Below are 14,514 nucleotides of genomic sequence, written 5' to 3'. Positions count from 1 at the left end.
GACAATGAACAGAGCAGCAGGGTGCATGGATGACCAAATACTCAATTTAACTTCTGGAACCCACACTGATCTAACAATTGAATAGGTGACTTTTTTTTTTTTTTTTAAAGACTGGAATATGTATTTAAACCTAGACAATACCGGGAATGTGGGAGTACACATTTCTCCATTTGGTAGACTCACCTTTTTTAACATACATTCGAGTAGCTACATTTAGAGAAGTTTGGACTAGCCGCTTTGTCACTTTCTGCAATTTTTCGTGAAGACATTGTAATGACTCCACATGGAGTGTTTCCAGTATCTTCCTCTCGGTTTGATTTTCAGCACCTGAATAAAAAATAAATAAATAAATTGAAAAGTATTTCTTAATAGTGAACCAACACAGAATAAATAGGATTTCACAATATATTCTTAGATAAATATTTGATAATTATCAGTATTGACCAAGAGCAAATCAGATCCATCTACTATATAATTGTCTAAGGGTCACTTCCGTCTGTCCTTTTGTCTGTCACGGATATTCATTGGTCGTGGCCTCTGTCTGTCATGGAAATCCAAGTCGCTGATTGGTCGCTGCAAAACAGCCACGACCAATCAGCGACGGGCACAGTCCGGAAGAAAATGGCCGCTCCTTACTCCCCACAGTCAGTGCCTGGTGCCCGCATACTCCCCTCCGGTCACCGCTAACACAGGGTTAATGCCGGCGGTAATGGACTGCGTTATGCCATGGGTAACTTTTTACATTTTTGGGGGAAAATGTGTGTAAATGGGTTAGTAACTGGCTTAGTGATAGAAAGCAGAGGGTGGTTATAAATGGTATAGTCTCTAACTGGGTCGCTGTGACCAGTGGGGTACCGCAGGGGTCAGTATTGGGACCTGTTCTCTTCAACATATTCATTAATGATCTGGTAGAAGGTTTACACAGTAAAATATCGATATTTGCAGATGATACAAAACTATGTAAAGCAGTTAATACAAGAGAAGATAGTATTCTGCTACAGATGGATCTGGATAAGTTGGAAACTTGGGCTGAAAGGTGGCAGATGAGGTTTAACAATGATAAATGTAAGGTTATACACATGGGAAGAAGGAATCAATATCACCATTACACACTGAATGGGAAACCACTGGGTAAATCTGACAGGGAGAAGGACTTGGGGATCCTAGTTAATGATAAACTTACCTGGAGCAGCCAGTGCCAGGCAGCAGCTGCCAAGGCAAACAGGATCATGGGGTGCATTAAAAGAGGACTGGATACACATGATGAGAGCATTATACTGCCTCTGTACAAATCCCTAGTTAGACCGCACATGGAGTACTGTGTCCAGTTTTGGGCACCGGTGCTCATGAAGGATATAATGGAACTAGAGAGAGTACAAAGGAGGGCAACAAAATTAATAAAGGGGATGGGAGAACTACAATACCCAGATAGATTAGCGAAATTAGGATTATTTAGTCTAGAAAAAAGACGACTGAGGGGCGATCTAATAACCATGTATAAGTATATAAGGGGACAATACAAATATTTCGCTGAGGATCTGTTTATACCAAGGAAGGTGACGGGCACAAGGGGGCATTCTTTGCGTCTGGAGGAGAGAAGGTTTTTCCACCAACATAGAAGAGGATTCTTTACTGTTAGGGCAGTGAGAATCTGGAATTGCTTGCCTGAGGAGGTGGTGATGGCGAACTCAGTCGAGGGGTTCAAGAGAGGCCTGGATGTCTTCCTGGAGCAGAACAATATTGTATCATACAATTATTAGGTTCTGTAGAAGGAAGTTGATCTGGGGATTTATTATGATGGAATATAGGCTGAACTGGATGGACAAATGTCTTTTTTCGGCCTTACTAACTATGTTACTATGTTACTATTGATGCTGCCTATGCGGCAATATACTACATGGCTGGACAATATACTACGTGGCTGGGCAATATACTACGTGGCTGGGCAATATACTACATCGAAGGGCAATATACTACGTGGACATGCATATTCTAGAATACCTGATGCGTTAGAATCGGGCCACCATCTAGTGTCTTTATATGTATCCTTTAGATTTTGTTCTTCAAAAGCAATGGTTCCTTAGCAGGACAGAATACACCTTTGGGTAGGTCTACTGAAACTATATTGCATATGTAACAACATGGTACCAGTATGGGCAGTTTTCGAGGGCCCATTTTATGCACACTATATTTTACAGAGTCATTCTGTACTAGAGTATGGAGCCAGAAAAAAGCTGGGATTACACTCTGTAATCCACTATGTAGCTGCGTATGTGGGGCTGGATTCGGTCCACTTCTGGTCCCTGGTTCATGTCGGAACTAGGTGTTTCTTTCTGGATGCCTGAAAAAAAATGGGATTCAGATGTGATCAGGACTGAGCCATTGTCTTCAGTTTTACAATTATAAAACATGATTTTTTTTTTCCAGAGGTAGTTTCATATGCTTTGCTGTATGCCGAAAAGAAGGGTAAAAGATTCACATTCTGAATTCCATTTTTCTAGCTGAAGTCAATGGCTTTAGATGAGGCATGTCAAGAGTCCTGCTTTAGGGACTCAAATGGAAGACCTCAATGGATTCATGAAGAAGGGAACAGCAGTATAGATTAATTCAGTTTCATTAAAAAAAACAAATTAAAACACACATACATACACTGTATACCTATGCAAGTATTAATTATGCTCATGTCCATCCTAAATCATGTACCATGTGTAGCACAGAGCACACCGTCATTACCTAGTGCTAGTTGTAAGAGACCAAGAGCGATGCTAAAAGGGGACACCACTACATTTGGGTTATTAGATTCCTGATGAACCTGTTTCAGAAGGTCTATGCCAAATGCATTCATTGCTTTTTCGAATGCTTGCTTGTCTACATGTGACACGTCCCCTTCACAAACATTTTCAGATGATGAGGAGGCTACGTCTCCATCCTCTTCATGCGAGTTTTCCTCAGTCACAAGCGCTGCTGTTGAGTCTGGTTCAGAAATTTCTGCTGGCGCTGTTGTCGATGTAGTAGTGGTGAAGAATTCTGTTGCATGAGGATGAAGATCCAACCAGCTGTCTGAGGTAGAGTCTTTGTGCGTTGCTTCTGTAGGAGTAGTCGTATGAACAGGCGTAGTTCTTTCTGTAACAACTTCTTCAAGACCCACTTCCTATGGAGACAAGTGAAGTAAAGCATGTTAACTTAACAGGGGGGTTGTCCCATGAAAAAAGTACATTTCAATTAATAGATCTTGGAATAATAATCATTTCCACAATTGGATGCATTGCATAGAAAAAAAAAAATGTCCTTGCTGGGATAATCTTATAAATGTGTCACCGCAATAATGTTTTCTTTGCACAATTGTGCAGATTTGCTCCAGCTCATGGTCAGCACAGACTACAGCTCCTGGCCAAGGGAGGAAACATAAGTCACTTATGATAATAGAGTAATAATAATAATAATAATTTTTATTTATATAGCGCCAACATATTCCGCAGCGCTTTACAAATTATAGAGGGGACTTGTACAGACAATAGACATTACAGCATAACAGAAATACAGTTCAAAACAGATACCAGGAGGAACGAGGGCCCTGCTCGCAAGCTTACAAACTATGAGGAAAAGGGGAGACACGAGAGGTGGATGGTAACAATTGCTATAGTTATTCGGACCAGCCATAGTGTAAGGCTCGGGTGTTCATGTAAAGCTGCATGAACCAGTTAGCTGCCTAAGTATGTAGCAGTACAGACACAGAGGGCTATTAACTGCATAAAGTGAATGAGAACATAATGCGAGGAACCTGATTATGTTGTGTGTTTTTTTTGTTGTTGTTTTTTTTTTTTCTTAAATAGGCCACACAGGGATCGTTAGGTTAATGCATTGAGGCGGTAGGCCAGTCTGAACAAATGAGTTTTTAGGGCACACTTAAAACTGTGGGAATTGGGGATTAATCGTATTAACCTAGGTAGTGCATTCCAAAGAATCGGCGCAGCACGTGTAAAGTCTTGGAGACGGGAGTGGGAGGTTTTGATTATTGAGGATGCTAACCTGAGGCATTAGCGGAGCGGAGGGCACGGGTAGGGTGGTAGACAGACCAGAGAGGAGATGTCGGGTGGTGCTGAGCCATGGAGTGCTTTGTGGATTTGTGGATGAGGGTAGTAGTTTTGGACTGGATTCTTGAGTGGATGGGTAACCAGTGTAATGACTGGCACAAGGTAGAGGCATCGGTGTAACGGTTGGTGAGGAATATGATCCTGGCTGCAGCATTCAGGACAGATTGGAGCGGGGAGAGTTTGGTAAGAGGGAGGCCGATTAGTAGAGTTACAATAGTCCAGACGAGAATGAATAAGTGAAACAGTAAGAGTTTTTGCAGAGTCGAAAGTAGGAAAAGGGCGAATTCTAGAAATGTTTTTGAGATGCAGATAAGAAGAGCGAGCCAGTGATCGGATGTGGGGGGGTGAATGAAAGGTCAGAATCAAGGATGACCCCAAGGTAGGGCAGGCTTTGGAGTAATGGTGGAACCGCACACTGAGATGGCAATGTCAGGCAAAGGTAGGTTAGTAGAGGGAGAGAACACGAGGAGTTCAGTTTTTGACAGGTTTAGTTTCAGATAGAGGGAGGACATGAGGTTAGAGACAGCGGTAAGACAATCACTGGTGTGTTCTAATAAGGCAGGTGAGATATCAGGAGCAGAAGTGTATAATTGGGTGTCATCAGCATAGAGATGGTACTGGAAACCAAATCTACTGATTGTTTGTCCAATAGGGGCAGTATACAGACAAAGCAGCTACTGCTTTCCTAGGTAACACATGTCCCTGCCTCTTTCACACAAACAAGGGTTTTGGGAGTTTCATAAGAGCTCCAAAGGCCAATGAGTAGTGATGAGCGAATATACACGTTACTCGAGATTTCTCGAGCATGCTCTGGTGTCGTCCGAGTATTTTTAGCGCTCGGAAATTTAGTTTTTATTGCCGCAGCTGAATGATTGAGGCTGTGTGCACACGTTGCAGATTTTTTGTTGTTTTTTTTGCTATAAAAACGCGAAAAAATGCATACATTATGCATCCCATCATTTAGAATGCATTCTGCAATTTTTGTACACATGATGCGTTTTTTTCTGCGAAAAATTTTTGGATTTTTTGCGGATTTCCTACTATATTATTGCATTGGGAACCTCCAGAAAAATCCGCAAAAAAAAGCACCAAAAATGCACCAAAAATGCAGTAAAACGCAGTAAAAATGCGAGAAAAACGCGCAACAAACACATGCGGATTTCTTGCAGAAAATGTCCTGTTTTGTTCAGGAAATTTCTGCAAGAAATCCTGAACATGTGCACATAGCCTGACATCTGGTAGCCAGCATAAGTAAGTCCCTAGCAACCAGGCAACCCCCACATGTACGTATGCTGGCTAACAGATGTAAATCATTCACCGAACACCGAGTGAGCGTGCTCGGGAAATCTCGAGTAACGAGTATACTCGCTCATCACTACCAATGAGCTTATATGTCACTTACTTGATTTATAAGGAGCTGAAAGGGCTAGTAACACTGCAGAAACACTGACTCCTGTGATAAAACAGGCAGGGATGTGTTTCCTTAAGAATCAGCAGCTGCAAGCCTCTGCGGCATGAACTGGATTAGCTTGGCATAGCTGTTACACAGGACATAGCAAGTTCACATTTATAAGATCATCTTAGTGGATCGCCCCCAGACACAAGGCCACGAGTTCTCGGTGCCGGGCCTCTCTGGTTCGGTTCTGAGGCTGTCACGGTGGCTAGACCCAGTCCGCGACCCTGCTAAGGGGCGTCCAATAAAGGTGGTATATAATCTGTCAGAGGTTCGTGACACCACCTGTGGTGTTCGGTCAGGGTGACCGACGCTGCTATGGGGTCCGCTGGGGTCATGGAATGGCAGCTGGATGGTATACTTTCCCACAGGTGAAGTATGTCCCCAGGGCTTCCCAGTAAGTTGGATGGTGATGGTGTAAAGCGCAGTCAATAACGAGGACACAAGGTTGCAATCTCTTTACCTCTTTACTGAAGGCTTCAGGATCCTCAATCCAGAGTACGTTTAACAGGGCTCTCTGAGACCGGCCGGTCCGATGGGCACATCCAGAGTTTCCTTCGCAGATGAAAATCGTTGCCTACCACTAGCACCTGTGTATTGTAGTCCTACCCTGCTGAGCATTCGGAATAGTCCTCACAACTGCTGTTCTCGTTCGTTCGTTCTCTACAGCTCTCTCGTTCTTTGGTTCCAGATGTTACTAGTTTCTAACGTCCCCCAGGTATGTTACGGCTAGGACGCCACCCGTATGGCGGGAAGGCTTGGAGATCTTCCGGGACCCTAGAGACGCCCCTCTCCCAATGTTGCCCCCTATGTCTTCGTAGGTGTAGTAAGGCAGACAGCCAACCTATAATTAACTGTCCGGCGGAGTTTGAAGTAAGGCCTGAAGTCAGTTACTCCTGCGGTGTTCCGGCCACCGGCTACGCGCCTCAGTAAGATGTTGCCTCTGTCTCCCGGCACGACTCCTACTGGCTCTCCTTTGTGCTTGATCTCGTTTACACTGTTCCACAATGTCCTTCCCTTCGTGTCTCTCTCTTAGGGTACCGCCGCAAGAGGTGCAGGCGCGGCTCCGTAACGTTCTGTTCTGTTCGCTAGGCGCCTGCCAGGTTCCCACGCCTGACAGGGACCCCCCTGTACCTTCTCCCTGCAACACCCCCTGCCACGGGATGTTGCCTGGATCCAACCCAGTCAGCTTCTGACTAACTTCCTCCCCAGCCCCTAGTTTTACCAGTGTGAGGAGTGGCCCAATAAATAAAGCCTTTTTCTCCCCCTAGTGGCCGGAGTGTGAAGTGTAATGTGTTCTGGTGATACCTGGTCAGGAGAACTCCTTAGTGCCATCAGACGTACCGCCACTCCCCTTAGCGGCAGAGTGCCATACTGCAACGACCAGGTCTCTGGGGCGCTGCATTAGCACAGGAAAATATTTAACACATCCAATTATGACAATTATTACTCCAAGATCTTTTAATAAAAATGCAGTTTGTTTGCAGGACAACCCTTTTAAGGCTTATCAATGAAATCATCTTTCATTTTCCTCTCCTGGGCTTCTTACAATTAGCTTTAGTGGTAATATAAGAAAATCTGTAACTAGAAAAAGTGGGAGACACCAAGCGCAATAAAGTCTTATCTGATGGAGAAATTGGCAGGTGAGAAATATAGGAATTGCTCTCTTTTGTTTAACCCACAATTGAGGAATGAAGGTATGGCAGCTGCTGCAGTACCCTCAGGTTGCGAGATCCTGCTGTATAGCACAATTGGTAGGAGGATAGGAGTGGTAGTCTGCGTTCTGTACTGTGTTCAGGAAATCCAGAAAATTGTGGTTCTCCTGATGAAGTTGGTCCAACTTTGAAACGCGTTGAAATTAAACTGCAAGGTTTAATTCATATCTCTTCCTCTGGATTTCTTGAATACAGCACAGCAGCGCAGACTACTACTCCTAGCCTCCTACAAATTGCTCTAAAAAAAAGCGTGCAAGTCATAGTAAAAGTACAATTGTTAGCACGGTGTTTGTTGGAGGCGCATTGCAGTTTTGCTGAAATTCAGCCACTGCTTTCAAATGATACACTTGTTTAACACCTTCCTACCAAGGACAATTTTTTTTTCTTTTTTCCAAAAGCCCTAAATTTTCTCTTGCCATTGACAGCCATATGATGGCTTGGTTTTTTTGAGGGGCAAGTTGTAGCCTTGAACACCAATCAATTTACTATATCACGTATTGGAAAAAAGGGAATAAAATTCTAACTGCAGCAAACTGGTAAAATAAAATACGGTACTTTTTTATGGAGTCCATTTGGTAATAAAAATGATTAGGTTGTTGCAGAGTGCGTCTTCTTGCAGTCACCGCTGTACTTAGGAGAGCTTCAATCAGCAAGATATCTTGAGTAAACAGTATTTACTTCATACTGGATAAACATGAGATACAATTCAGTGTCACACAGTCCGTGCACTGAAGACAACACAATCAAGAAAGGCCGTACTGGGGGCCCACGGCACGTAAAGGGAGGCCGCCATGACGGGGTTACGTGGGACCTGGGGAGCTGGAGCAGTTAGAAGGGATACGGTGGTAAGGGGTTAACTGGGAACTTGAGGGGTGGCTTTAGGGGCATTTTTTGAAAATAAGGGGTGGAACTAGGGGACTGTGGGGAGGGGGCACATAAAAAGGGGCACGCTCCTCACGCAGGCATCCATTTTAGGTGCCTGCGTGACAAGTGAGGAATCTCTGTCACACTTACCAGAATGGACGTTGAAGCGATCCTCCAGCGTCTCCGGACGGCAGCCAGCTCCCAGGGGACAGATTGGCTGAATGCATCCGTTAACAGCCTTCTCCAGGGGACATCGGGAGCACCATCGCAGGCACCGCAGGACGGGCGCCGGCCGCGGAGGACTAGGCCTCCGGCGCGCCTAAGCCCGGACATCATCCCCAGGGCCCGGCGCCGAAATAGGAGCCCCTCTGCGGACCCTCCGGTAAGCAGCGCTGTTCCCTCCACCTCACAGCGCGGCGCCGGGAGGAATCCTCCAGTGCGGCGGGGCCTACAACGGGGGGTGGATCCTTCCTCCCCTCCTTCAGTGTCCGGGCGACGTGGGGCGGCAGGAGCAGGAGCCGGTACGGCGGCCGCCAGCATGCCCGCTGGCGCCGCTCAGTGTGGGAGGCAGCGACAGCCGAGGAGACGGGGGTCAGGTGCGGTGGCCCCTCAGCGCCGAGGATTATGCGGGCGGCAGTCGGCTGGCCCTGGCATCAGCGTGCGGCCTTCTGCAGTGCACAGCTCTGGAGTCTTCAACGCAGCAGCGCCCTCTGCTGGTGGTGGCCTGGATATTGCAAGTTCTGCGCCCTCTGCTGGTGTTGGCCGGGATTTTCCTGCAGCTGCGCCCTCTGCTGGTGATGGCCGGGATTTTCCTGGATCTGCGCCCTCTGCTGGTGATGGCCGGAACTTTCCTGGATCTGCGTCCTCTGCTGGTGGTGGCGGAAATTTTCCGGATTCCGGCAGGCGACATTCCGTTGCTTCGGTACGCAGTGCCGGGGACGTATCCGTGGCAAGGAGCCGCACATCTTCCATCGGGCGGCAGGATGCTGGCTCGGCCTTTTCCCTTTCCGCAGCACCAGGGCAGTCGACGGCATCACCGAGTCGCCAGGACACGGATACGGCCGCCAGGAGTTCGGCGGGCAACATCGCGGATCAAGCCGGTCGGGATGCAGGACACCTTCGGCTGGGAGCTGGATCTTCGGCTGCTGGGCTCACAGCACCCAGGCAGCTAGGTGAGAACATTTTCCCTATCTTTAATTTGCCAGGCATAGTTTCCCCTGAAGCTAGGAATAGTGACATTACTTCGGGAGTTGCTAGCGGGGGTATGGGTTTAATCCTTAGAGGTTTAGGGGAGCTAGCGGGCTTGTGGGGGTCCGGTCTTAGCAGGGGGTCTTTGCCGTCAGCTGCTTGGTTGGGAAATACGGGGTCGTTTGAGGGGTCTAGACAGTTGTCTGAAGTTACGGGTACATCCAGCAGTGCGGGTCCTGCGGCAGACACGGGGAGCTCATCAAGGGAGAAGGACGGAACAGCACCAGGGCCTGGGTCAGGAATTGATGCACCAGGTGAGGGAGCTTTGCAGGATAAGGAAAAGGAGGATGTACCGCAACTAGACGATGCGGCTAGGGGGGAGGTCTATGTCTGCTTCGAGGGCCCGTTAGGGGCACATTTAAAACAAGAGGTTAGGGAAAAAATCTGGAAAGGGGAGTACATAGAAATATTTTCTCTTTTACCCCTAGAGAGATTTAATTTGGACAGACCTAGAAGGGAGGACTCTAAAAAAGAAGATGAGGAGAAACGGAGATATAGGCTGATTCCCAGATCATTTTCAAATTGGCTGCAAGCTTTCGCTATTATGGCTAGCGTAATCGGGGAGAAGGCCCCGGAAAATTGCTCGGCATTATTTTGTTACTTAGATGCCATAGGGGAGGCTTACAGGACCTATGGGGGACAGGGTTGGTTACGCTATGACGAACAGTTTCGTCAGCGTAAGGCTTTTAGGCCAAGTATCAGGTGGGATCACAAGGACATAGCGTTGTGGATGAGAGTTATGGTCCCGTCCCGTGTAGGTCAGACTAGCCAGCCTTTTCACGGGGGCGCCGGGAGTTCAGGGCAGTCAGGACACTCGGTGGCTTTGCAGAAGGGACTGTGTTTCGCCTTCAATGATGGCATATGCAGATTCGGGAGCAAGTGTAAATATAGGCACGAGTGTTCAACCTGCGGGGGGGTGCATAGCGCTTCAAAATGTTTCAGGGGTAACAGGCAAAAAGTTGGAGATTCAGCTGACAAAAGGGGTGACTCCGGTGCAGTGGGTCGTGATGGAGGCCTTTCTAAGTAGATACCCTGATAGGTCAGCTGCAGTTTTATTGCGCGACGGTTTTAAGGAGGGTTTCAAAATCCCTTATGTTGAGCAGGATGTTAGTTTAAAAAGAAAAAAATTTGAAATCGGCGTTACAATTCCCGGAGGTCGTGTCGGAGAAGTTGAATAAGGAAGTTGCTCTGGGAAGAATGGCAGGCCCGTTTGTCGCCCCTCCGATTGCAAATCTGAGGGTGTCACCTCTTGGCGTGGTCCCTAAGAAAGAACCTAATAAATTTAGGTTAATCCATCACCTGTCATTTCCGAAGGGATCTTCGGTTAATGATGGTATTGATCCCGAGTTGAGTTCGGTGTCGTACTTATCATTCGATTCAGCGATGGAGTGGGTTAGAGCATGTGGAAAGGGGGCTAAGCTGGCTAAGACCGACATCGAAGCGGCCTTTCGTTTGTTGCCAGTTCATCCTGACAGTTTGCATTTATTGGGTTGTTTTTGGGATGGCGGCTTCTTTGTTGATCGTTGTCTTCCCATGGGTTGCTCGATTTCATGTGCTTACTTTGAGGCCTTCAGCACGTTCCTAGAATGGGTGGTGAAAGATGTGTCTGGGATACGCTCATGTTCGCACTATCTGGATGACTTTCTGTTTATAGGGCCAGCGGAATCAGCAGATTGTTCGATTTTGTTGCATACAATGGAGAGTGTGACAAAAAACTTCGGGGTGCCTTTGGCGGAGGATAAAACAGTTGGTCCGGTGACAGTGTTGAGCTTCCTAGGCATTGAAATCGACACGGTAGCAATGGAATGTAGGCTACCTGCAGACAAGGTTACCGCGTTGCGCCAAGATGTGGTTAATACGATTGGTTTGAAGAAGATAAATTTGCGCAGTTTGCAATCGTTGTTAGGGAAACTGAACTTTGCATGTAGGATCATGCCGATGGGTCGAGCGTTCTGCCGCCGCCTATCCTTGGCAACAGTAGGGGTAAAGTCCCCTTTGCATTTCATCAGGATAAAGAAAGAGTTTCGGGACGATTTGAAGATGTGGGCGGATTTTCTGGACGAGTACAATGGCAGATCTCTGTGGATTCAGCCGGTGGCAGATGCTACCTCCTTGGGCATTTTGGTGCATGTCGTTGAAATGAGTGGCTTTGGTCTTTTCTTTCATGGTAGCTGGTCAGCAGCGGCTTGGCCGGAAGAATGGAAGGAGGAGGGGTTAACAAACAACCGGCTACTGTTGCATTTGTTCCCCAGGGTAGTTGCGTTGGCCCTGTGGGGTGACAAATTGAGGAATTTGAAGATTTCTTTTCATTGTGAGCATGTTGGAACGGTGACGGCGGTAAACTCGTTGTCAGCGGCTACGCCTGCAGTAGTGAAGGTCTTGCAGCACTTGGTTTTCCTGGGTCTTAAGTTTAACTTATGGATTGTATCTGAAGTTAGCTTGTCAGCGCCTGATCCAATAGTTGTTGCTCTTTCTCAATTTCAGTGGCAGCTTTTCCGGGATTTGGCACCACAGGCGGAGAGCGCGGGCCGGGATTGTCCAGTGGAGTTGTGGAACCTGCCGCGAGGGCCGTAACAGAGTTATTTACCAAATCGCTCGCGGATTCATCTTGGTCTCATTATAATCAGGCTTGTGGGAATCCTGGATGTCAAGTATGGACCAGGATATGGAGGAGGAGTATGGTTTGTTGTTGTTCTTAGGTCATCATTGGGAGGCAGGTTGGTCTGTGACACGTTTGAATAAGTTTCTGGCGGGGCTAGCCTTCAACCTTAAATGGAGGGGGGGTAAGGATATAACGAAATCCTTCTTGGTTCGGCAAGTTGTTCGGGGTTGGAAGAAAGGCTGGAAGGCTTCGGACAGTCGCCGACCCGTATCTTATGAGGTGCTCTCAGCCATTGAGCGGAAGTTGCAAGAGGTGTGTTTTTCCGAATGGGAAGTGGTTCTGTTCTGTGCAGCCTTTTCTTTGGCCTTTTTTGGGGCATTTCGGTTAGGTGAGTTGGTTAGCCCGTCCGTTAGTAAAAAAGGTATTTTGTTAAGAGAAAACGTGGATGTCGAAGGGAATAAGGTGGTAGTGTTTATTAAGGCTTCCAAAACGGACGTGTATGGGAAAGGGTGCAAAGTGGTGTTGTTCAATGTTGAAGGATCCCCGGTGTGCCCGGTGGCATCCGTGAAGAAGTACATGGCAAAAGGCGGGGTGTTAGACGAGCCATTCTTGGTGCACGAAAATGGGTCTTTCTTGTCCCGTTTTCAGTTCATTTCTGTTTTTAGGAAATGTTTGGCGGCAGCGGGCTTACCTGCAACACAATATAGTGGTCACTCCTTCAGGATCGGGGCAGCGACTGAGGCCGCTAGGTGGGGCCTTGGTGAGGATGTGGTTCGGAGAATTGGGAGGTGGGAATCTTCAAGATTCCAGTCGTATGTTCGCCCAAACCTATTGTGAGTTAGAAGCTGTGTTAAGTTAATTGTTTGTTGCCTTTCTTTCTGTGTTGCAGGGCCTGATCCGATGCTCGTCTGGATCATGGGGCATTCGTATGTTGTATGGGCTGCGTTGCGTGCTGCGGTTCGTCCGGACGGTCGTCAGTTGGGTCTTTCTCGAGAGACAGTGACTTTACGATGGATCGGTAAAAGGGGGATGGTGTGGAAGGAATAGTTACCTGAATTTCATCGTTTTGTTAGACTGGATAGAGTGCCGGAGATCGTGGTGATACATTTAGGGGGGAATGATTTGGCTAAACGGTCTTGTAGGGAGCTGATTAAGGATATCAAATTCGATATCCTGAGGTTCTGGGTCATGTTTCCAAAAGTGTTGTTGGTGTGGTCCGACATCATTCCCCGTAAAAGATGGAGAGGTGCTAGATCACACGAGGGGGTGAACAGGGCCCGGATTAAAATAAACAGGGCCATATCTCGGTTTATGGTGAGGAATGGCGCGTTGGCCGTGAGACATGTGGACTTGGAATCGGGTCAAGGAGCTTACTGGAGAGCTGATGGCGTGCACCTGAACGCGGTGGGTAATGATATGTGGTGTATGGCTATCCGTAGTGGCATTGAATTAAGCTTGAAGGTGTGGAGGGACATGAATGGCTAAGGTGTCAGGCCATTCGTGTTCGTGGCGGGGGTGGAGGTCCTCGAAGTCGGTGGAAATGGTAAATCGTGGTTCAATGGGGTGGGGATCTTGAGAGGTCCTGGACACCCCATGAGAGAATTTAACAAGGCGCGGTACGGTTATTCCGCGTGAGGTGGATTTATGGACCCCTGGCATGGGGGTGGGTTCGGTGGACCAGGATTGGTTGTTATCTATCCCTGAGCTGGTGCTTTACGGCTGGGGGTAAGACTCATCCTGGGCTGAACATTGTGGAGTTTTTGGGATACTGAGTTTTTTATAACTTTGGGGCTTCGAGGACCGCCCCTCCTATTCTGGGTTGTCATAAAAGTTCTGTTATCTTTTATTTAATAAAATGGCTGCTGTGGCCAATTAAATCCAACATATGTCTCCGTCTGCTGTTTTGAGTACGTTAGAAGTTTATTCTTTAGATTGTTAAGAGATCTGTTTAAGGGGGTTGGGGTAATTTTTTCCAGGTCACGGAACTCACGTATACCCTATGTCATGAAGAAAACCAAAACCGAAAGTAAGTAAACAACCAACCACTGAGAGCTTCCCTCCCCACATTACAGCAAGTATATGACTACACACTATCGCCATCTGCTGTCTGGTTAGTATAAAGTCCTCCTTTTACTTATAATAAGTCCCAATCTGTTGCATATGCCAACACCCTTTCTCAACAGTAAGGACTTATTCAATCAAACCCAACTTTTTTATTAGTCTCTGATGTTTATCAGCATTCAACGCCTTCGTGAAAATGTCTGCTGTCATTTCTTCAGTAGGACAGTACTCTAACTTCAAGACTCCTTGTTCCTGATGATCTCTCAAGAAATGATATTTCACATCAATATGCTTGGTTCTTGGATTGACTCTTTCCATCTGAGCAAGAACAAGACATCCTTGATTGTCCTCTTAGTTTTGTTGGTGCCAACTGTGGTTGTCCTAATTCTGTCAACAATTGTCTTCACCACAGTACTTCTTGACTCGCGTGTGCTGCTGCAACATATTCTGCTTCTGTTGAAGATAGTGTCACAATTG

The 14,514-nt window shown here is 47.0% G+C and overlaps 1 protein-coding gene across 2 annotated transcripts in view; it reads right to left on the bottom strand.

Moving 5' to 3' along the window:
• Positions 1-14,514, bottom strand: part of SERPINF2 (serpin family F member 2) — a 49,121-nt gene that overhangs the window by 21,920 nt on the left and 12,687 nt on the right. For both annotated transcript variants that reach the window (XM_069761356.1, XM_069761357.1), the window contains exons 3-4: positions 2,734-3,151; positions 184-327 (exon numbers count right to left, since the gene is read on the bottom strand). In XM_069761356.1, coding sequence (XP_069617457.1) covers positions 184-327; positions 2,734-3,151 — 562 coding nt within the window. The remainder of the gene's footprint in view (positions 1-183; positions 328-2,733; positions 3,152-14,514) is intronic.

Source organism: Ranitomeya imitator, chromosome 3 (genome assembly GCF_032444005.1).
Source record: "Ranitomeya imitator isolate aRanImi1 chromosome 3, aRanImi1.pri, whole genome shotgun sequence".
In the NCBI taxonomy this organism is placed as follows: Eukaryota; Metazoa; Chordata; class Amphibia; order Anura; family Dendrobatidae; genus Ranitomeya; species Ranitomeya imitator.
The sequence above is the reverse complement of the archived record's forward strand: the minus strand, read 5'-3'. Positions and strand labels throughout refer to the sequence as shown.